The following is a 25689-nucleotide window of genomic DNA, read 5'->3' on the forward strand; positions in this document are numbered from 1 at the left end:
TAGTAGTAGTAATAGAACAGAAAGTTGGCTACCAAGGCAAAATTCAAGTCCTGTCAGAAACTTGATTTAATGTACTTCTTCACACAACAGTTGAAGGTTATTACCAATGCAGTGTTTTAATTGTTTTGGCAGATTACTTACTGATTGGTTAGATGTTCCAAAAAATCACTATTTTAGATTGAGCAGTATGAAGTCATACCTACATCAGGTTTTACATCTGAGTCATTAATTATTTAAATAACTATTATTCTTGTGTCAGTTGTTTTTAATTCAACAGAGGAGCGGCATCGATTTTCGTGAAGAATGTGCAATTTATAAGGTGTACACCCCAGTTTATAGTATGTAGAATACAAACAAAAAGTTAAAGTATAAGGGATGATGGAAAAATAAAACTTCAAATAAAAATCAGTGACATTAATTAAAGCATGGATAAGAAGAAGTAAAAAAGTGGCTTTATTACTTTATTGAGCCTGTATGTATGCACGCTGAGGGAAGGGGCCTCCGAGGCCCCGATGATGTTAGTTAAAGATGTTATTTTAGTTAAAGTTAGTTTTGTTAGTTAAAGAGATGATGGCACCGGAATCAATTACGAATCCTGGCATGAATCATTTAGATTTTGAACATCGAATTTTATGATATGTCAATGACTTATTTTATATTGAAGGTTTGAGGTTTTTGCCCATAAATAAAGTCCACAAATAAGTGAAGCTTTACTTCCTGCTTAGGGCCAACTGCTCAGATTTAAGGTTTGGACATTCTCTGCTTGATAGATTATCTGAGTATAACATTGAGCACTGGCCCAATTTGTAGTACAGATTAGATTTTACTGCTACTACTGCTACTAACAACTCACTGCAGTACCAAGCAGCCTGAAGCCAACGCAACTTGCACACGCTCCTTCTCCCCTCAATCTATTCAAACCTCCATACCTTAGCCCGTCTTATGCAGTCCCGATCACTCTTAAATCCTTTGCTAAGACCTCTTACTACCTTATTCGGGGATGAATTCCTCTATGGAACATTTAACGAATTTTCCTCTCTTTTTTTGAAGTGCCCACGTTTCAGAGCCATTGTTGGCCGCCGTCACTCTTACAGCTTCCAGTATTTTAATCTTTATCCACAGGCCTGTCTGTGAAGGTATACATATTAGAATTTTACATGTTTCTAAACATAATTACATTCTCAAAATCTGGATCCAAATATCACTGAGTGGCAGAGAGGTGTATGAGATGAAGGCTGATTGCCTTCGAATCACTTCCTTATGAAGAACACTTAGAATATTCAATCTGCAATCGAATGAGCCCCCTCCCAAGTTTCTATAATCATCCTTCCATAACAAGTGGCTGGAGAAAAGAATTTTTTTTTACCTCGTTCTGACCCTTTGTCACCCACATTTCGGGGGAGTCGATGATAATATAAGGATATAAGTTTTGAGCTGATCAAGAAAAAGAATTTTGGCGCTTGCTCAGGCCTAATTTTTTGCGGGATTGGGCTTTGTTCGGTATTTTTTTTTTACATTAGCTTCCTTCTGTCCCAAGGACTCACGGACTCCTCTGTCTTAAGATTCAAACTGATAGAGAAAAAAAATGTTTGACCATAATTCACCTGCATTTTCCAATTAAAGGAACCCTCTCCAAAGTTTCTGTGACCACCGTGACATAAAAACTACACTGAAGCCTTATTACTATTTACTGATGCAACTCCCTCCGATATAGCCAATACCCATTTATTAAATCCGGTAAATTCTGCCCATGGAGAATCTAGATTATCTCAGGATGGTCACAAATTTTAATCAAATTATGAATATACTAGCAGCGAAACCTGTTGGATGTCAAGCAAAAAAAAAGAAGGAAGAAACATGGCGTGTACCCTTTCGTGAGGATGGAATAAAAAAATTATGCTCGCTACCCAGCAGAAATTCAAAGCCACCTTGCAGACCCACTCCAAAAAGCCTTCCTCGGAAGTCTTTTCAATTCCTAGCCATGAGACGTGCTTGCTAACTGTGCTTGTTAGTTAATTTTACATCTTTGATGCATTAATTTAATTTATTATCCACATGCACGTATAAAAATTTTACACTGGGGGAATTTGACCGAATTCCCATAAAAATTTATTTTTATTACTCTTACTTTCTCTTTACCAACTAAATTCTGCATGTGGAGACGTTCCAGGGGAATTTGGGTTTCCAATTTATTATTCACTAATTATTGGTATTATTACTATCTTTTTTGTTGTCCTTTACTTGTGTTTATTTCAGCGTTAATTTGGTTAGTTGTTTAATTTAGTAAAAGTGTACTAAGATAAGATTTTATTCATCACGAAACACACATACAATATTACATTTTTACTATTCCCCCAAAGGCTCTTTGGCCTGTAACAAAGGGGGGAAATGAACGAGTCACTTACTCAGAGAAGAAAGGAAGAAAAAAAATTAAATAATCATTTACTCACAGAGAGAAGAGCAAAAAAGAGAAGAAAATTAGATAAAATATAGAAAACAAAACTAAATAGACTAATAGATTGAATAGACTAAATTAATTATGTAGATCAGTAGATAAAATAGACTCCAATGAAATAACAAGCAAATATATATATACATATACATACATACACACATATAAAAATAGATAAAATAATTTCTAAGAAGCCAAACAATTATAATAATTTTTTTTGAACAAACCGAATGAGTGGCACCTACGAGCCGATTCGGGCAACTTATTCCATACAATGTGACTCGCAATTAAAGGATTAAATTCTGACCTTACACAAGGAGTAAAAGGAACTCGAATATGATTTTTGGTATTGCGAATGTAATTATTCTGATCAGAGGTGAAAGATGGCGGAACACTTAGGGGATGGGGGAGGTCACCATGAAGCTGAGAAAAAGTAAAACATGCACACGAAAGAATATACAGTGACTCGAGATCAAGTAATGGGATAACTCTTGAACGGTTAGTTTCCATAATGAGGTTTATAGCTTTATTATAAATCTTAGAAAGTGGTTTTAACAGTGAAGGAAAGGTTGACATCCATACAATTGGACAGTAGGAAACGTAAGATTGGATCAAGAGTGAAAAAGGATTTCCAAAATTGATCCAGGGAAAATATGTTTAAGTTTTCTTAGAATACTGAGACTCCTGCATATCTTCATTTTAATCAAATCAATGTGACGCTTGAAAGACAAGTTTTCATCAGCAAGAATGCCCAAAAAACGAACATATCGATCTTTAGATCTATGAATTATCCTATTTGGCTGATAAATTTCTGATAACTGGGGATAAATCTGAGAAACATGCGAAAATATCAAAAAACTGGACTTGGAATAATTTAGGGAAGATAATTAGCATCCATCCATGAAATTACTCTCTTCAACAAGTATTCCAAATTTGGTCGAAGCTCGGATTCACAGTTTCCCGAAGTGCCAAGTGTGCTATCATCAGCAAAACAAACAAGGACAACAGAGGATAGCGAACTATAGCTGGCACTATGGGCAAGGGAAGTAGGATGACAGAGTCTACAGCAATTAATAGGTTTCTGCTTTTTTACTGCGTAAAAAAGATCATTTACATAAATCAAAAATAGCACTGGCCCTAAAACTGATCCCTGAGGGACGCCAAAATTCACTTGTGAGGGTGAACGGAAAAGTGGATAGACAGAAATTAACCTATCATTCAAATAAGATTGAAACATAGAAAATACATTACCCCTAATGCCAAAATGAGACATCTTCGATAGAAGAATTTCATGGGTTAAGGAATCGGATGCCTTGCGAATATCCAGGAATATAGCAGCTGGAATTAATCCCAAATCCAATGCAGAATGTATAAAATTCCAAAGGGTCATACAGGCATGCTCAGTGGAGTTCTTCATTCGGAAACCAAATTGAAAATCATGAAGAAACTTTTTAGATTTTAGAAATTTAAGGAGACGAGAAAGCATAGCCTTTTCGAAGATTTTACTAAATACTGATAAAATTGAAATTGATCGATAATTTGCTGGATCATTTCTTGGTCTACCTTTATACAGAACAATAATCCGAGCACGTTTGAATTTCTTATATTCCAAGTTTTACGAATATCCTTGTCACACGCAGCAAAATTATTTAGTTAATAGAGAGATTTGGCTTTCCTACACAAGGAATTATATATAACCCGGTAAATCTTGAATTGACAAAGACGAATAGCACTTGCTGAAAGTGTAGCGCATTTATAAGACCTCCAGAGATTATTTTTCCTTCTCCAGCTTTTGAGAAGTCCGGATGTCATCCATGGGATTAGAGGAACAATCCTTTTAGACCTACGATTAGAAGGTAGTACTTCACAAATGCTAAAAATAGCCTCTTTTATGGTTCCATAAAACGACTCAAATAAACAAGAAAAATCCTCATCATTATCAAATAGGCTCCACGAAATTTTCGCTTATTTAGAACCAAGAAGAGATAACTCATTCTCACCAAACCTAATAGAATAGGAATCAAACACTTGAGCCCGGTTATTCTGTCCCCGATTAAAACTGAAACGAGAATATATGGGAAAATGATCGGAGATATGAGTAACTAAAATTGAGTTTTCCTTTAAGCTAAGCGTAGAGAAGATGTTGTCGATCAAAGAAGCTGTAACATTAGTTACTCATGTGGGGATGGATGTAGTTGGTAGAGTTCCTTCGGCAAGCATGGTTGAAAGAAAATCAACTGAAGCCGAAGAATTTAAATCCATCAAATTTATATTAAAGTCACCCATCATGATTAACTGACACGGACGTTTCAATATTATGTCAAGTATTTCCTCAAGATTCCAAAGAAACAGCGAAACCGCACCACTAGGAGAACGATAAATATTTTCTATGATTATATCGATACCATTAACTCTAATTTCTATAAATTGTGACTCAAAGATACCTTCAAAACAAACACGTAAATAATTAATAGCACAGAAGGTATTATCGGGATGAATCACGAGCATGGAAGAAAAAAAAATAAGGTAAATAAAATAAAAAAATGAAACGAAATAAAAAGAAATTGTAAAAAAGAATGACTTAGGAAAGGATACGCATCAAGAAAATATTAACCAGTCACATACTAATACACTCATGCAAATAATTTATTTTACGTATACGAGTTTCACCAGCAACTTTGGCTAGAACTTGTCCATGATCAGATCAAACACTTCTTGGGCCAAAGGTGCTACGAGCCGCGTTTAATAGATCCCGACGCTTCTTAGTTAGGTTTTCTAAAACAAATACACCTGACTTTGCAAACTTACTTTTTGCTGCAAACACTTTACGAGCAGCATCTAAACTTGAAAATTTTACTAGAACTGGGGCGATTTTCACATTTTCAGTTTGAGTAGCCTTCATGCGGAATCGATTAACCTTTAAGAGGTCCATTTTTTAAAAATCTTGCAAGTCCATTATTTGCGTTATCACTCCATTAAGATTTTCTCTGAGTTCCACATTGGGGTTTGGTTTCACACCGTAGAAAATTAAGGTATCAAGTAAGGTATCCTGCTCTAGTTGGTCAAACTTGTCTTCTAATTTAGAAATTTTATTTTCAAGCAAGTTCACTGCATTATAAAGTTTTTGAAGGGTTGTTTCAATTTTTTCAAATTCGGCTTTATATTCAAGGAAATCGAATTATAAACTTCGTTCACAATATCTTCACTGATAATTTCCGAAGCTCGGCGATCTTTCATTGTATTTGATACGACACGAGAAATATCATTCATTAGGTTAGACTTAGTGTTCATTAGTTCCTCTTGAGATTCATTTATTATTTCTTTTAAAGTTAATACTGTTGCAGAAGTTGGAGTTAATGATGCTAGGCTGGATTTTCCCTTAGTTTTAACGGGAAGTGATAAGTAGGTTTTACTTAGAGTCTTGAATATATCAGGGAATAAGCGCTGCTCTTCAAAAGTCTTATTTACATCTTTATCTGTCCTCGCACAAGCTTCTTTAAAATGGTCATTCCAGTTGCGGATATGTGCTTCAGCTATATTATGCTCAGAGTGGGTGCCATAGCAAAAGACTAGATATCTAGCTTGATTTTTCTGGTCTTTGGTGGTTTTAATAACTATTGATGGTCATAGGGGGTATCCCTGAAATGAAGCTAGGACAAGATCGAACGGTTTGTATTTTCCATTTTATGATCTTCAGTCACATTGGGGGGGGGGACACTACAGGTAACAAATTCCAACAACAGAATTTTCCAATTTGCCGCCCCAAAAGTACTCACGTTCGTAATATGTGCTTGGTTATTCACGCAAGTTCATCAAATTCTCAGCAAGGACTATATCCGATCCAATTGAAAACTGGTTTAGCTCTTCACTCTTTGAACTCTGACAGTGAACTGGAACTCTGACAGTGAATTTTGTTCGTAGCCGGTTGTCAAGTCGACATGAATTATTTTAGTATAGTTATTGAATCATTAAAAAAATTGTATTTTTACCCCTTCTCACCTTGCCTAGGGTGTAAATGGGGCGCTAAGTGATGGAACTTTTCAACTCTAATGTCATCGTTGGTCTCTACAGACTTGAATTGATAAGAACTCAATCCACCGAATACTGTACAAATTTAGACTCTCATTTTTCATCCCCCTCCATAGGAAGCCCTTCTCCCCCTCTTCAGGAAGTCTCTAGCTCTTCCAGTATGGTGTATTTTTCATATCGCATTTCCTAGGGCAGCTCACTACATGGCATTTTCAGGGGGTTTCTATGCCGCTGGGAGCGTTCATGATGCTAATGCCTTTTGTAACTTGTTTTATGGAGTATAAACAGAATATTATCTTACCCCATTCATACATTTGATTTCTCACCTTTTAAATGATTAATACGGGGCCCAAATGGAATTTTATAGCCATTAATTTGCCTTTTCAGCCATTAATTTAAGAGACATTTACCCCTTTTTTTAATGAATTTTCTTCTCCCTACATAGTGTACCTAGACGTTGTTTCTATGCTGCTATTATATATTTCTTATACCTAAGCGAATTCAGACAATTCTTTTCTGACCTTTCTTTCCTAGATGGAATGTCATAACCCTCTAAGACATAATTTTAAGTATAATATTACCGACATCTCGGCAATAGTCTAATTTAACCATATACAACGTATTCCTGGGGAAGCGATCAATACAGCACATGTTTAGTAAGAGTCCATTTGAATACCCCTACCCAACTTAAATTCACATATCTTATATTTTCAGTTTTGCCTACATTCTTACACAAAACATTTTTCCTCTTTTGTTTGTCGATTTTGCTAATTTTGGATATTTTACTCAGCAATTTTTTTCTGAATATTTCAATGCCAAAAACATTTCTGTTGCTCAAATGCCGGGTCAAAGGCGTATTTTGTCTTGACTACATGTACATTTTGGATAGCAAGGATGTATCTAACAGGGGAGGGACCAGTGGGAAGAAAGCCAATCACCTTCTTCCCGTATAAAACCCCCAAAAGTGAGCGAAAATAAGTTCGACTGAAGGCTCTAAAGATACCCTCCCTAATTTACAGGTTGTCCCCCATTCCCCCAGGAAAACTCCCTAACTACATCCATGGTAAATAAATAAATTAATAGGTGACATCAGCGATTAATATTAAGTTTGAATACAATCTAGGTACTATCTGTGATGCAAAGGAAATATTTTACCGTAGGAAAATTTCTTAGACATTCATGAAAAGATAAGCATTTCTTGTTTTGTCAGTTTAAAAAAAAGTGTATAAAAGTGAAATCTTACCTTCTTTTCATTTCTGCTAGCTGTGTTTCCCACTTTAAACATTCTTTCTCCACTTCTTCCTTGACTTTTCTTTCAGATGCTCTTTTTAATTGATTATTCAAGTTTTTTTCTGTGTGCCATGCTGTACGTATCCTTTTAACCTCTTTCTGCAAACTCTCTTGACCTGCTTTGAGCGTTTTTATAAGTAGCTCACGATTCAGCAGTTCCGCTCTATCAACGACCATTTGCCCTCACGTAAACACGGATCTAAATATTTAGGAAAAACATATTAATACCATTGAAACGTAAATAAGCACACATTCACATACACGAGAGTTTTGAAAAATGCCTTAAACCCCTAAAAATGGAATCGGATAGAAATAAAAAATGCAAATTGATTCAGGAATATTAGTCTTAATGGTAAAATGTCATTTTGAAAACAAATTTAAGGGAATTTTAAAAAATAGCCTGAAACCTCTAAAAATGGGATCAGATTGAAACAAGAAGTGTGTCCTGGCCGAAAATCCTATTCAGGCACCCTAGCGAGGAACGAACCACAACCCTTAGCGACCATACATTAAAAAGCGCATTGTAAAAAAAAAACGGTACTTGTGTCTTATAGTCTTATAACCACTACATTGATTCAGGAATAGTAACTATTATCCATATTAGTCTTAATGGTAATATGCCATTTTGAAAACAAATTTAAGGGAATTTCAAAAAATAGCCTTAAAATCCTAAAATAGGATCGGATTGAAACAAAAAGGGCGCATTGATTCATGAATAGTAACTATTATCTATATTAGTTTTAATGGTAAAACGTCATTTTGAAAACAAATTTAATGGAATTTTGAAAAATAGCCTTAAATCTCAAAAAATGGGAGCGGATCGAAATGAGAAGTGTATCCTGGCCAAAAACCCTATTCAGGTACCTAGCAAGGAACGGGACACACCCCAAAGCAATCATAAATTAAAAAGTGCATTGTAAATAAAACAGTACTTGTGTCTTATAGCCACCACACTCAAGGTCTTTCTCTGAGTAGAATCGATTTTTCCAACCATGGCATAAAATTCATACAGTTTGCGATCTGTATAGTGTCTGACCATGGATGTTAAAATGACAGTTTGGGATTTGCTAAGGACTAAAGAAGAGGCAATTAGAGTTTTTAAAACAAAAAAAAATTCTCGGCTCAGAAACTGGCGCGTCTACCCAAAAAGTAGAGAGAAATTCGGATTCCACGAACTGGAGGAATAAATGGCACCAAATTAAAGCCCGTCATCATTTAAAATCATACCTAGCAGACATTTGGCGGGTGGCAGTAACGGCAGAAGGCAGAGCTTATTTCAATGCGATTCTTAGTGACATTTCTGCGTTCTGGGCACATATTTCTAAGTTGTATTTTTCATAATTTTGTTGATAAGACATTATATTTTCATTATATTTTGTTTTATTTCATTAGCATTAATCTAACTTCACTCCTCAACACAACTTGAGTGTGGTGGCTATAATACACAAGTACCAAAAAAAGACAAGTGAGATAAAAAAAATTCTCGCTGATTCAGGAATATTAACTATTAACTAAATTAAGCTTAATGGTAAAATGCCATTTTGAAAACAAATTTAAGAGAATTTCGAAAAATACTGTTAAACCACTAAAAATGGGATGGGATCGGAAAAGAGTTCACATTGGAATTGTCCGGGCTAAAAACCCTATTCAGGAACCTTACACTTTCCTGGCCTGAGCAATAAAATAAATACTCTTTTGTAAGGGTAACACTGATGTGTCATTTTTTCTTTTTTTTTCCTTCTTCAGTGCTAGTGGGGTACTGGAATGTCATAGAGAGCTGTTTAAGCCCTTCTTTGGCAGGAAAATGTTATGTCTAGTGCCTTTTGTAATTAACAAAGCACAATATTAAATTAAAACCAATTTTTTGACAAAAACTGCATCTTCATATACAAGAGGATGAATGACGTAACAACCGTAGACTACAACCATAAATCATTTGATAGAATTCCAAGCAATGGAAATTGTTTGATGGCGTAAGTGCAACTGGGGTTCGTTCTTTACTATGTCGAGACAGGAAGGCAGAAGGCTGATAGCAAGGACTAAAATTGGATAAAAAAAATTCCCACTGTAAAACAATGTTATATCGGAGCCACAGCTTGGACCTTAGTTATATCGGTGAGGCTCAGCCCTCCCTTGATCATTATATTTTTCTCTGTTCATCTAAAATTAATAATCATCCCTCTCAAGCAGTGTGATGTTTCTCTTAGAAAGCTTAAGGAACTTCCTCTTTGCTCAGTTGGAATTGTACAGAATACTAAAGGTTCACGTGGCAAGAACGTTTATGTAGTATTCTGTTGTGAATCCCATGATGAATTGCTTCTTGTTGATGCTAATCTCCAAGTTCACGATTCTACTGTTATCACTTTTTTTGAAAAAATTACATTTTTTAAATATCTACCCCCTCCCCCTTTTAAACGAACTTTTATGTGAGCATCAATTTTTATTTTCCCATTTCTATAGGTAGTGTCTCGAGTAAAAGCTCTCAAAATACCTCTTAAAATGGCTTTTCACTGTGTTTTTCACTTTCTACATTCCAATTTGTTCTGCAAAGAAATTATAAAATACGAAGAAAAATGATTCTATAATTCAAAGGCATGCCTTTCAAAAAGAGAGGCCAAGACGTGGCTCAAAGAAATAGACCTTCTTCACGACAAGCTCATTAAAATACTCATATATATATATATATATATATATATATATATATATATATATATATATATATATATATATATATATATATATATATATATATATATATATATATATATATATATATATATATATATATATATATATATATATATATATATATATATATATATATATATATATATATATATATATATATATATATATATATACTAGCTGTTGGGGTGGCGCTTCGCGCCACCCCAGCACCTAGTTGGTGGGGACGCTTCGCAACCCACCCCCCCAAGCCCTGCCCCCGCGCGCGTAAGTCGTTACGCGCCATATTAGTTACGCGCCATCGTAGTTGTGTCCCTGTGTCCCACCTGTGAATATAGATAGATATATATATATATGTTTTTAACTACGTAAAACTTGCGAATATATAATATTCTTCGCTGTCCCATCGTCTGTGCATATAAATAGATTGTCAGGTTTACCGACTCTTGAGCATGCAACATATAATTGTCCATGGGAAAAACAATCCGTGTTCAGATCTATACCTCATTATTCTAATGATTGCCCTTGAGCTTTGTTGATGGTGATTGCTAATCGAACATTCCTTGTGTCCCCGTCGTCATTTATATATCCCCCATGTGCCTCCCGGCGTCCCCGTTGTAGTTGTGTCCCTGTGTCCCAGTCGACAAACATGACGTCAGTCGACAAACAACTTCATGAAGGCAGAATGCTCAATCCTTATAATGACGTCAGTCGACAAACATGACGTCAGTCGACACACAAACATGACGTCAGTCAACACACAAACAAACAACTTAAGAAATACCTTATCCAATTCCAGTCCTTACTATAAACACACCTTACTATGAACATAGTAAAGAAAAAACCTCAGTTGAAATTACATGATAAAAAAAATTATGCTATAACTTCATTTATGGTAGTAGCCTACGATTGTGACGTCATTCACCATCCTGTATATGAAGATGCAGTTTTTTGTCCAAAAATTGGTTTATTTTAAATATTCTGCTTTGTTAATTTACAAAAGGCACTAGACATAACAGTTTCCTTCCAAATTAGGTCTTCTACAACCCTCTATAATGTTCCAGTGTCCCACTAGCACTGAAGAAGGAAAAAAAGAAAAAAGAACACGTTAGTGCTATCCATGCAAAAAAGTAATTTCCCTAATTGCTCAAGCCAGGATGCCGAAAGTTTCCTGAATAGGGTTTCCGGCCAGGACAATTCCAATACGCGCTTTTTGTTTCGATCCGACCCCATTTTTAAGGTTTAAGGCTATTTTCAGAAATTCCTTCAAATTATATTTTCAAAATAGCATTTTACCATTAAGACTAATTTAAATAATAGTTAATAGTGCCACTGCAACTACGATAACTGCAAATTCAATCGTAATCCAAAACACGTTCAGTAACCGTAAGCCAAAAAGAAATTTTTTGTCTCCTTCAGGTAAGAGTTGGGGCCCAGCCTGGGGACCACCAAGGCAACTTAAAGAAAGACGTTTGAAATTAAGATATAATTATTGACTAAACATTTAGAATTTGGATCTTCTTTGTGGCTATTAACACAACAACTGAAAAATTGATCCCCTTATCCAGAGGAGAACGCCATATTTAATGTGCTGCAGTGGCTGTCGTTTAAGGATATATTGATATGTTTAACGTTACAATATATCTGGATATGACCCACGAAGTCCAAAATGCAAACGTCATAAACTATGGATCTTACTTATTGTTTACACACAGGTTGAAGATGTAATCATTTACAGATAGGTTTTATTGAAGATTTCGTTGTGCATCATTTTCGTGCATCATTTTCGTTTGTAATTCGTGGTTCTCGTCTGCTTCAGTTTTATTCATCTTTAGTTCAAACATTTTTCCATACCTTTTGTTCTAGCTGGTCGTCTCATGGTTTTATGCCTCTCTTCTGACAGGCTCCCTGCTAGTTAAGGTTATTTTTTTTTTCTGACTGTAACCTTTCAAATGCTGAGCCAGGGCTAAATGTAAAGTTTGCAATGAACATGTTTAATTTAAACATGTCTTCCCATCCGTAAGTCAAGGAGAATTTGACAAAATCCAAAGTCTGCACGAGAGTGAAAAAAAAGTTTGGTTTTGATGTCTTATTTATCAAGGTCATAATAGTAAGGTTCCAAAGAACTTAAATTAGTGCTGGAACAACTACTTGCCTTCATAGAAAACGATTTTAACTATGAAAAAGTATTGCTAATAAAATGTAAAAAATTTAAAGAGTAAAAAGAACTAAAAAATAACTTTGCAAAGCTAGTCTCCCAGTTACTTCATTTGTAATTAACCAAGCCACTCCATCAAGGGATAAGGTGAGGGAAAAAAAATCCAAATTTGATGCGGGATTGAAAACATTAAGCTACAGTTTTAACGATCAATTTCCCTAGCTAAAAGTGATGAAGATCAGCTGAACTGCGAAAAGTATCGAAAAAGAAGTAATTTGTCAAAATTATTCTGTATGAATCTTATTCTAGAAATCCACGGTTTTAAACAGAGTTTGTCTCCCCACCCCCCAGTGAGCATGGCTAATGGCTAAATGAACATGGCTAATTGAATTAAAAGGGACAAGTGAACTTAATTCATTACTCACACTGAAAATTGATACTGAAAATGTATATTAGGCTACTTAATCTAATAATTTTTATCACTTGGATAATCAGTTGGCTAAAACAGATTTCAAGGTTCAATGGAATAGACAGCTATGGTCTTTTACCTACCCTTTTGCACTAAATTTTGAAATTGGGAAATATGTTGTCCAGCAAAAACATTTAGTGTCTCTTACTGGTTCCAAAATATGCAATGGTCTAGCTTGGCAGTATAAATACTGAAAAAAAAAATCCCTGAAGAAAAACACAGCAAACTTGACTTGGAATTACGTGGTAGTAAAGGATTTTTGGTGCTTATGTGATTTACCCCCTACCACTCAAGAAGCGAAGTTAAGTTAATCCTAATAAAATATACCTAATTATGATAAAAATATAAGTTATTTATATGATAAATATGACCTATTGTACTTTGAAAACAAATTTGAGCTATATATTTGCACATTAGGGGGTGGGTATTAAGTTCATCAAGTCTGCATGCCAAATATGTTAGCTACAATTATTCTGATATTATGAAGCAGGAATTGTTTTCTGACTTCACACAATCCAAATACTTCACCTCCACCCACCCCCTAATATGCAAATATGTAGCTCAAATGATATATTTTCCTTCTAGTCTGTCCCCTCTTTGTCTTTTTTTCAGGCTAAGTTGAAAGAAACTAGCGAAAGAAACCGGTTTACAGTGCGTCAATGCATGAACAACTTGAGCGGTAGGGGGTCTATCATACAAGTACCGGATTTGTTTTTCTTTGAAATGGAATGTTGTAGCCTAAGTCATTTAGGGTGCCAAAAGAAATTTCTCGAAGAAGGTGGTGGAGCAGGACAAGGCTATAAAATGTTTCCAAAAATATTAGGCTAGTGTTTGAAACAAGGTGTTTTCGTAAACATTTCATACTTTTTAAAAAAAAAAAAAATTTTACTCACTTAGGCTTACTGGAAAGAGCAGGGCGATGGAGAGTAAGCACTTGGTAAGCACCCCCGGAGCTCAACAACCCTATCCTTTTCATGAAGAAGTTCGTAACGTTGGATGGTCAGGACGGGATCGTAAATCTGAAATCTAAGCCACACAGCAGAAGCTGGGTTGTGATGGTACGTGATAAGTGCTCAGTCGACACGCTGGCTGCAGCTGTTACTAGCTCCATTCCAAACGTTGAAACCAAAGTAATTGATAAAAAGCCTTTAGCTGTTGTCCGTGAAATACCCCATAACTATTCAAGAGCTGAATTAGAGGCCTCAGTAGAGGGACTTATTAGTGCTAATCAAATCGGCAATTCTCGCACTTTTTGCCTCGAGTTTATCGACAAAACCGCTCTAAATGCGGTACTGGAGTCGGGAATCCGTATTGGGTACGAAATTTTTCGCGCTAAGCCCTTTCAATCCATTCCGCGTCGATGCTTTCGCAGTCAAAGTACTGATCACCTGATTGGAGCTTGTCCTCGCTCACCAGCACATCCCAAGTGTTCCAGATGTTCTGGACCTCATGTGAATTCCAAGGAAAACCCTTGCCATGCCTCGCCAAAATGTGCAAATTGCACTATGAAACACGTAAGTTTTAGTCTGAAATGCAAAGTTCTCCGATCGGCTCTCAACAACGCTAATAAATGAATGCTCAAACTCCGTTTAGCTTTGTGTCCCATAATATATGGTACAAAAGACAAGGATCTACTGATTAGTGAGCTGCTTGAAAATGATATTGTATTTCTACAGGAGCACCTTCTCTCTAAAGTGGATGTTGATAGCCTAAAGCGTTTTCGGACCCATTATACTTTCTTGAGAGCCGCCCAGTAAACCCGTGGAAGACCATCAGGAGGTCTGGCCATCTATTTCAGACACAAGACTCAGCCGATATTATTACAAAGCGACACTAACATCTTAGCAATAAAATGTGGTGATACCGCATTTATAAACATTTATTTCCCCTGTAATAAAAAGACTCTGCAGTCATTGTCTAGTTTTTCACAAGCATGTAATCGCCTACGAACACTACTTAGCGACCTTTCAAAACAAAATACCAAATGGGTTCTCGCCGGCGACATGAACACTGACTTATTATCTAATTCTGACAGATTTGAAATCTTTCTCGATTCACTACCCGGAGGATTCCATCTTGCTGATAAAGATTTTCTATTTACTTACATTAACAATCGTGGTGGTCTTACTTCCAGCCTTGATCGTGTAATTGTGTCAGATTCAACTCTACTTTCATCAATAGTTCATGTGGACGCCTCTGAAATCGACGACGATCATTTACGAATCACATGCCAACTATCTTGCTCCATGGCGAGCTCTGTGCAACATAACTCTCCCGAGTGGTTCTCAAAGTTAAATTGGGAAAATACCAATGTTCCACTTTATGTATTGGCATTGTCCCAGTTATTATCATCTATTGAAGTGCCTTTCCACTTATTGCAGACATCTGTATGTACAACTTCAACTCGGATAGATATCAACTCGTATTATCAGCAAATAGTGTTCTGTCTAAAGTCTGCCGCTAAAACCCTCCAAGTGCGTGCGAACGGGTACTCACAATCCCTTTTGGAAAGTTGATCCTAAAGTGAAGATGGCTAAACAAAAAGCTAAGTTCTGGCTCCGTATGTGGACAGCATGTGATCGTCCTTCTTCTGGTTCAGTACATCAAATAAAATAGAAAACCAAACGAGAGTACAAATATTCCTTGCGTAGAGCGAGACTGAATGCCTGGGATGGTCCTTGGGACTAGAAATCTTGGGATTGTGTTATAAACAGTGTAAAGTGTTCACCTCCAATTAATTCGTCTCTTCGGCTATGTGACTTCGTTTCTCATTATAAAAATATTTTGCTTTCATTTAATATTAATCTCCAAAATCATTTTACAAAGCTTGTCAACTCAATCCTCCCAGTTCGTATCAACCAATCTCAAGTGTTATCGGTGGAATCTGGTGTTATACTCCGAGCTCTTAAGCAAGTGAATAAGTCTGAGTCTCTCGATAGTGATGGTCTTTGCTTCAAGTTTTTTGCTTATGATCGTCCCGAACTGCTGAAGCATTTGCAGTTATTGTTTCAGTTGTGTTTGGCACAGTCCGTTGTGCCAGATAGTTTTCTGTCTGGTTGTATATCTCCCATAGTCAAGAGGGGTAAGGACCCCAGTGCTTGCTCTAATTACCGTCCTATCACTGTGTCTTGTTTTGTTAGTAAGCTATTTGAATATGTACTGCTACCAGCCATTAACTCCACGTGCAATTTTACACCCTTCCAGCTTGGTTCTAGAAAAGGTACAGGCTGCGTTCAAGCTCACCATATTGTGGGTCGGCTAATGAAACAAGCTGTTGCTCAAAAAAGTCCCCTGTATTGTTTGACTGTTGACATATCCAGTGCTTTTGACAATCTAATTCATTTAAATGCTTTGTTTTCTCTAGCAGCCTCAGGTGTTAACCTTTCTATTGTTTCCGTGCTTAAGTATTGGTATGCTAATTCTTCAGTTAGGGTGAAGTGGAATGGTACTGTAGGGGAGTGTATTCCTGTTAAAAAAGGCGTTAGGCAAGGTTCCGTGTTATCCCCGAGCATATTTAAATGTGTTTTAGCTTCGTGTCTCCAACGTCTTCAACCGTCAATTTTTTACAATGATAATTTAGGCATTAGTCACGTTGCATATGCTGATGACGTTCTGCTTCTTAGCCGGACAAAACATAGTCTAATTACCAACTTTTACCGACTTTCAGCCGCACTATCCAGTAGGCCTTTCAGTTAATGCCTCTAAATGTGAGTTTTTGTGTTTTGGGAGTCCTCCACCAGCATCATCTCTTTGCTTGGGTTCTTCAACTATACCATGTTCAGCAAAGATTAAATGGTTGGGTCTCTCTTTTTCCACGTCACTTTCGTCTACTTGCTCCGCTATTACGTCCAGCGTGCTGAGAAGTATGCGGGTTAGATACGCGAAAATTTCACCAAATCGTGGACGGTATAACCGAAAAGGACTATGCCGTCTTTATTCTAGTTTTTGTGCCCCTGCTGTTTTTTATCTTTCTGGTTTTGCTTTCCTCCTTCGCAAGAAGGATACAAAGAAAATACGTTCAGGATATTTTAAGTATTGCAAGTATTTGCTGCGTCTGCCTCGGTGGCATCGGAATCATACAGTCGTTTCTAAATTTGACATCGTTGATGTGCCCTCGTGACTGAAACATTTATCTAAAGATATATCCTTTAAAACTCGGCAAATGATTGGTGTTTTTGACCCTCTTTGGCCATTTTTTGAATTGAGGTAATTTACTTATGTTGTATGTTGTTATGCTGCTATGTTATTTATGTTGTTATGTTTTTCGTCTTATTTTTTCTTTTTTTGTGTGTGTTTACTCCACAGTTTAATGTACTTAGTGGGTTATAAATAAATTATTATTATTATTATTATTATTGTAGACACTTATTATTGACAGTGATAAAAACTAAACTTGATTGGCTTCAAGAACACTGACTTGAGAGGTTTCCTCATTTTGGATCTAAACATGCATGCAGGGGATTCCAAAGTACCCTCTCCCCAAATACCTCGACACACGATTTATATTGTATATTATTGTAATTGTTATTTAAACTGTAGATTTTTTTCGCATTTTGATTATCTTGGTACCCTTCTCAAAATAAGTTCCTGTAAGCATATCTGTATTCATCAACTATTCATAAATTACAAATAAAAAAAAATCAACTGAAAGTAAGCAGCAACATTTAAACTTAAAACGAAAAGAAATTAATACGTGTATGAGGGGTGTTGCCCTTTCCTCAATACCTTGTTCTTTACGCTAGGGTCTTTCAGAAATTTTAAAAAACCTTCCTAATCCAATTAAATGTCCTTTATGTTTCAGGAGTCACTCTTAAAGAATTGTTACAAAAAGTCAAACTTTAGCGTAAAGAGCGAGATATTGAGGAGGGGCACCCTCCTCTCATGTACATAATAATTTCTGTTCGTTTTAAGTCTTAAAATTGCTGCTTACTTTCAGTTGAAACAACTTGTTTGTTCTTTTATTTAATTTCGAATCTTTTTTTTAATAATATCGGGAAAACCGGCTTTTCCTCCTTGGCAAATTCCCTCCTCCCATGGAAAATTCATCCAAGGAAAATTTCTATCAGGTAACCCCCCGCGTCAAGAAAATTTTTCCGAACGATTCTATTCTCACAGAAAATCCCCCCGGAAAATTTCTTGCTGACGATTGCGCCTGAAAAATTCTTCTTAGCCCACCTGTATTAGAAAAAACCTTCGCTTTCTGATTTATTGGGTTGGCAAAGAGAAAGTAATACAAATAAAAAGAATTTTCTATAGAAATTTGGCAAATTGCCCCAATTTTCAATTCTCTTGTATAGTTCACCCATCCCCCAGAAACTTTCCTTTCCGCAAAAATTATTCCCGCGGAAAACTTCCCCCAACAAGGAGTTTCAACTTCCCCCAAAAATATCTGTATACTTCACAATAACAAAAGCTACACACAAACAATGGGCAAATTTCATAATTTACAGACCCTTTTCCAGTGGCTCTGGGGGTCATCTTATCCCCAAAGTCATAGTTACTGGAGGCTTCATTTCTGCTAGACAAAATAGCTATCTAAAAACTTTGACTGATCGACTTCGGGGAAAAGAGATGTGGGAGGGGGGCTGGTTGTCCTCCATTTTTTGTCACTTAAAAAGGATTCTAGAACTTCTAATCTTTGTTTCAAAATGCCCTTTTTCGATCTTCTAGGACTATTAGTTTGCTACGGTCACCCCAGGGAAGAACATAAAAAAAAAACATCAAATAAACACGCATCCGTTTTTCAATGAGACTCTTTGACTTTTCGGGGTGTTTTCCCCTTTTTCGAATATTCAGGCAAATTTTATGAGGCTCGTAGCCTAGGTTCTGACGGGGCAAAACTAAACTTAATGCATGTTATATATTTGAAATCCGCATAATAAGCCAATTCTTTTATGTGTGTCTTGATATCAAAATTCTGTTTTTTCAGAGTTTCGGTTACTATTGAGCCGAATTGCTCCTTACTCTCATCTCTTTACCCCGAACTGTTTGAAACTCCTTCGAGAGCTGATCCCTGTGCATTCTCTATCCCCTTATCAGGGGCTATGGACACACCCTGAAAAACTGACAACAGGAAACAGGTTCGCAAGCAAGGATTATTTGAAGGTAGACGATGCCATTGTCTGGGGAGGGTATCCAAAAAACACAAAAAATACTTAAATTATAGGAGAAAATCCCAAAAATTGTGAGTGGATCACAAAACCCTCCGATTTTTAAACCTCCTGCTGTGAATAGACCTGGTCGTAAACAAGAAGTAACTTACTGGTTTTTTCCCGATTCTGGTTTGATCAAAAAATTAATATGACGTATTAAATGCAAGAATGCTGACGCATCCCGACTTAATTAATTCAGGTCACACACTCACAAAATCAGTCTTTTGTATTGTCATTTCTGAATTAGATTGTACTTGCAAGAGATTTGACTTCATTTATTTTAAGCTAAGGTACGCTATGTTATCAATTATATATATATATATATATATATATATATATATATATATATATATATATATATATATATATATATATATATATATATATATATATATATGTACTACTAGCTGTTGGGGTGGCGCTTCGCGCCACCCCAACACCTAGTTGGTGGGGCGCTTCGCGCCCCCCCAAGCCCCCCCGCGCGCGTAAGTCGTTACGCGCCATATTAGTTACGCGCCATTGTAGCTGTGTCCCTGTGTCCCACCTGTGAATAGAGATAGATATAAATATATATTTTTAACTACGTAAAACATGCGAATATACAACATTCTTCGCTGTCCCATTGTCTGTGCATATAAATAGCATTTATATTCCCTGTGTCCCGGTCGTCATTTGTGTCCTGGTGTCCCAGTTTGTAATTTCTCTTTGAGTGTCCCGGTCGTCATTTATATTCCCTGTGTCCCAGTGTCCCGGTCGTCATTTGTGTCCCGGTCTGTAATTTCTATTCAAACAATCCGTGTGTCTCAGTCATCAATTATATATCCCGCCTGTGCCCCCGGCGTCCCCGTTATAGTTGTGTCCCTGTGTCCCGGTCGTCATTTATTTTTTCTTCTTTATTTTTCAGCGTCACTATGAAGTACATATCGCCGAACCTTTGTTTTTTAACTTAAATCTGGTAGGCATTGATGACCTTATCCAAGTCAAAATCCCAAACCCAATCATCATCGCTATCATTTTCAGTTTTGATATGTTTTGACTCTCGCTTTCCAGGTGGATTTTCATCTAACTGCGCGGTTTTGCGTTCTTTAGCCGCAAGCCTGTTTTCTTGCTGTTCTTGTGATTCCTCGGCACGCTTTCTTTTCTTACTTTCTCTATCAGCTGCAAGCCTGTTTTCTTGCTGTTCTTGTGATTCCTCGGCACGCTTTCTTTTCTTACTTTCTCTATCAGCAGCAAGTTTTTTGGCATAGACTCTTTGAGCAGCTTCCTCGGCTGTTGCCATTGTAGGTTCTTCAGTCATTTTACAATTAAACATTTTTCCGTGAACGCATGTCTTAAATATCTTTAATGACGTCACCGTCATAGCAAAAATGACGACAACTAACTTCATGACTTCAGTCGACACAGAAACATGACGTCACCTGACAGACAGACAGACACACAGACAGACAACTTATTTTTATATATATAGATCTTTATAAGTGAACTTCGTTGAAGTAAGGATGCTATGGCTGTTTTTAAAAGTTTTTTTTTAATACATTATTAGTTTGAATTCTCACAATTTGATGTAAGTTTACTTATATATACATATTTTCTCTCTCGTTCTTGTATTGTGCTGAAGACGACCCTTGGACATAGGGCCGAAATATTTACAGAACTGATTTCCACTGTCTTGAAAAGATTTTCCCTACTGTCTTTACTTTGTATTTGTTTGTTATGGAAAGGCAGTGTGGTCTTCGTCGCTATTTTTTTTTATAAGTGAGCAATAACTGTGTAACATATTTACGTATCTTCTCAAAAAATGGCTCCATATTTTTTAGGGAAAATCGGTATCTGGTGATATTCTCGCATGAAAAAACAATCTAGGTAGCCCAAAAAATGAAAATTCGCAGTTGCAGTTACTATAAATGATGATTCTTTGCAACCAACACTAAAACTATCAAACGCGATAAGAAGTGAAAATCAACAACACCAGTAAGGACAGCTAGAGCAAATGCCATTGCTAAAGTGTCAGAAGTAATTAAAATCCAAAACCTGTCAAAAATGAAAAAGAAGAACAAAGACATTGACAGCTAGAGGATAAACGAATGCGACAACGAAAACAAAGCTTCGGCAATATGTCTTTCGTAATGATAATAGACGAGCCAAGGTAAACGAACAAGTTTTTGTCCCACCACCTGAACAATTAAAAGAAACAAAGCTGGTCATCAATGCCTACCATACCTTTGAAAATCAAAAACCTGGACTAGATAAATCGTTCGAAGAAAAATAAGTTTTTGTCTCACTACCTGAACTACTCTCAATACCTTATTTTCACTTTGGTTCTTTTCAATCTTTAAGAACCTCGTCAGTGAAGTCAAAAGCTAGCCTTCGAGCTCTTTTCTTTTTGCCCTCTTTTCTTTTTCAATTCAAGAGCTGTTTTTTTTCCTAAAGCTCCCTCGTGGGAGCCTTATACAGCCAGTAAGAAACATGTGATGCTATCTATGAATACTTGTTATCTTATCAAACCAACTGAAATTAGTCAAGGAAAAGTAACAAGATAGCTTGAACATGCATGTGATTAGACAAGGGGCGAATCCGCATAATTTTCATTGGGCGGGGAAGAGGGGTTCATATCTGTATAGCCGAGGGGCATGGGTTGTATAACATTTTGTTTTAATTAATTGGGGGAAACTGCCCCCCTCTTTGACCCCCCTCCCAAACGACGCCCCTAAATTAGACCTTATTGTGCAGGTGTTTTTGTGGTCTTACATGTGATTTATGCGTAAGTTTTCACCGCGCATCATTAGGGATCGTTTTGAGCTCTATTTTCATGCTGCACAGAGATGACAGAGGATTCATGCAGTATTACTCTTTTAGGTTATGCCTACAGTGAGACACGGAATCCCTGTTATACGCCCTTTTGACAACCTGCATGCACATATTGTCTCATGATTTGCTTCAAAATCTGCAACAGTATTTCTATGAAAGTTTCAGATTAATATCCTAGGCCACTCCTTGGATAACGGAGATTCACAATTTTCAAACAGTTCGTGGTAACGAACTGTAGTAAGGAGCGACCCGGCTCAATAGTAACCAAAACTCTAAAAAATTGAATTTTGATATCAATAGCTACATCAAAAGAATCGCATTTTAATGCTGATTTTAAATATATAAGTTTCATCAAGTTTAGTCTTACCCATCAAAAGCTACGAGCCTGAGAAAATTTGCCTTATTTAAGAAAATAGGGAGAAACACCCCCTAAAAGTCGTAGGATCTTAACGAAAATGACACCATCAGATTCAGCGTATCAGAGAACCCTACTATAGAAGTTTCAAGCTCCTATCTACAAAAATGTGGAATTTTGTATTTTTTGCCAGAAGACAAATCACGGGTGCGTGTTTATTTGTTTGTTTTTTTGTTTTTTTTTTTTTTTTTTCTTTTCCCCAGGGGTCATCGTATCGACCAAGTGGTCCTAGAATGTCGCAAGAGGGCTCATTCTAACGGAAATGAAAAGTTCTAGTGCCCTTTTTAAGTGACCAAAAAAATTGGAGGGCATCTAGGCCCCCTCCCACGCTCATTTTTTTTCCAAAGTCAACGGATCAAAATTTTGAGATAGCCATTTTGTTCATCATAGTCGAAAACAATATTAACTATGTCTTTGGGGATTACTTACTCCCCCACAATCCCTGGGGGAGGGGCTGCAAGTTACAAACTTTGACCAGTGTTTACATATAGTAATGGTTATTGGGAAGTGTACAGACGTTTTCAGGGGGATTTTATTTTGTTTGGGGGTGGGGCTGAGGAGAGGGGGCTATTTTGGAGGATCTTTCCTTGGAGGAATCTGTCATGGGGGAAGAAAAATTCAATGAAAAGGGCGCAGGGTTCTCTAGCATTACTATAAGAAAACAATGAAAAATAAACATGAAAACGTTTTTTCAAATGAAAGGAAGAAGTAGCGTTGAAACTTAAAACGAACAGAGATAATTACGCATATGAGGGGTTCTAAAAATACTTTAGCATAAAGAGCGAGCTATTTAGGAGGAGATAAATACCTTGCTCTTTATGCTAAAGTATTTTTAGTAATTTCAACTATTTATTCTACGGCCTTTCTGATTCAGGGGTCATTCTTAAAGAATTGGGACAAAACTTACGATTTAGTGTAAAGAGCGAGGTATTAACGAGGGTACAAACCCCCTCGTATACATAATAAAAATATAAGGTTATGAAAGTTTGTTAAGTAAGTTAATTCTTAAGTTACGTGTATTTTTTACTAATAAAAACGTTCATTAAAAATTAAAAGTTCTTGTTGCCTTTTTAAGTAACCGAAAAACTGGAGGGCAACTAGGCCTCTTTCTCCACCCCTTATTTCTCAAAATCGTCTGATCAAAACTAAGAGAAAGCCATTTAGCCAAAAAAAGAATTAATATACAAGTTTCATTTTAATAATTTATGTGCGGAGAGCCAAAACCAAACATGCATTAATTCAAAAACGTTCAGAAATTAAATAAAAAAAAACTAACTTTTTTTAGCTGAAAGTAAGGAGCGACATTAAAACTTAAAACGAACAGAAATTACTCCGTATATGAAATGGGTTGTCCCCTCCGCAATCCCTCGCTCTTTACGCTGAAGTTTGACTCTTTGCCACAATTCTACTTTTTAAAACAATTAAAAGCTTTGGAGTAAAGAGCGAGGGATTGCGGAGGGGACAACCCATTTCATATACGGAGTAATTTCTGTTCGTTTTAAGTTTTAATGTCGCTCCTTACATTCAGCTAAAAAAAGTTAGTTTTTTTTTATTTAATTACATTCTGGATGGACATAGTTTCTTTGATCAAACAGTTCGTGGTAACGAAGTGTAGTAAGGAGCGACCCGGCTCAATAGTAAACGAAACTCTAAAAAACATTTTGATGCTAAAAGATACATCAGAAGAATCGGATTTTCATGCTGATTTTAAATATACAAGTTTCATCATATTAAGTCTTTGTCATCAAAAGTTACGAGCCTGAGAAAATTTGCCTTATTTTGGAAAATAGGGGTAAACACCTGCTAAAAGTCATAGAATCTTAACGAAAATCACACCATCGCATTCAGCGTATCAGAGAACCGTATAGTAAAACTTCAAGCTCCTACCTACAAAAATGTAGAATTTCGTATATTTTGCTAGAAGACAGATCACGGGTGCATGTTTATTTTTTTATATTTTTTTTTCCAGGGGTCATCGTATCGAACAAGTGGTCCTAGAATGTCGCAAGAGGGCTCATTCTAACGGAAATGAAAAGTTCTAGTGCCCTTTTTAAGTGACAAAAAAAATTGGAGGGCACCTAGGTCCCCTCCCACGCGCATTTTTCCCCCAAAGTCAACAGATCAAAATTTTGAGATAGCTATTTTGTTCCGCATAGTCGAAAACGGTAATAACTTTGTCTTTGGGGATGACTCACTTCCCCACAGTCCCTGGGGGAGGAGCTGAAAGTTACAAACTTTGGCCAGTGTTTACATACAGTAAAGGTTATTGGAAGTGTACAGACGTTTTCAGGGGGATTTTTTGGCTTGGGGGTGGGGTTGAGAGGAGGGGGCTATGTGGGAAGATCTTTCCTTGGAGGAACATTTCATGGGGGAAGAGAAATTCAATCAAAAGGGCGCGGGATTTTCTAGCATAAGTATATAAAAAAAACAATAAAAAATAAACATGAAAACTTTTTTTAATTGAAAGTAAGGAGTACCATTAAAACTTAAAACGAACAGAGATTATTACACATATGAGGGGTTCTAAAAATACTTCAGCATAAAGAGCGAGGTATTTAGGAGGTGATAAATAGCCCGCTCTTTATGCTAAAGTATTTTTAGTAATTTCAACTATTTATTCTACGGCCTTCCTGATTCAGGGGTCATTCTTAAAGCATTGGGACAAAACTTAAGATTTAGTGTAAAGAACGAGGTATTAACGAGGGGACTCATATGCATAATAAAAATATAAGAATATAAAAGTTTGTTACGTAAGTTAAGTCTTAAGTTATGAATTTTTTTAGAAATAGTAACCTTCGTTAAATATTAAAAGTTCTAGTTGCCTTTTTAAGTAACCGAAAAATTGGAGGGAAACTAGGCCTCCTTCCCCACCCCTTATTTCTCAAAACTAAAAGTCTGATCAAAACTAAGAGAAAGCTATTTAGCCAAAAAAAAAAGAATTAATATGCAAATTTCATTTTAATAATTTTTGTGCGGAGAGCAAAAATCAAACATGCATTAATCCAAAAACGTTCAGAAATTAAATAAAAAAAACTAGTGTTTTTAACTGAAAGTAAGGAGCGACATTAAAACTTAATACGAACAGAAATTACTCCGTATATGAAATGGGTTGTCCCTCCGCAATCCCTCGCTCTTTACGCTAAAGTTTTTAATTGTTTTATAAAGTAGAATTGTGGCAAAGAGTCAAAATTTAGCGCAAGGAGCGAGGGATTGCAGAGGGGACAACCCATT

The 25689-nt window shown here is 36.4% G+C and overlaps 2 protein-coding genes across 4 annotated transcripts in view; one reads left to right on the top strand and one right to left on the bottom strand.

Moving 5' to 3' along the window:
• The window catches only part of LOC136039321 (golgin subfamily B member 1-like), a 283865-nt gene that overhangs the window by 249565 nt on the left and 8611 nt on the right, over positions 1–25689 (bottom strand). For all 3 annotated transcript variants that reach the window (XM_065722941.1, XM_065722942.1, XM_065722940.1), the window contains exon 2: positions 7725–7970. In XM_065722941.1, the coding sequence (XP_065579013.1) occupies positions 7725–7948 (224 nt within the window). In that variant the 5' untranslated portion in view covers positions 7949–7970. The remainder of the gene's footprint in view (positions 1–7724; positions 7971–25689) is intronic.
• Positions 1–25689, top strand: part of LOC136039322 (uncharacterized) — a 72482-nt gene that overhangs the window by 13491 nt on the left and 33302 nt on the right. The window lies entirely within an intron of this gene.

The sequence above is a fragment of the Artemia franciscana genome, chromosome 19, assembly GCF_032884065.1.
Source record: "Artemia franciscana chromosome 19, ASM3288406v1, whole genome shotgun sequence".
Taxonomy (NCBI): domain Eukaryota; kingdom Metazoa; phylum Arthropoda; class Branchiopoda; order Anostraca; family Artemiidae; genus Artemia; species Artemia franciscana.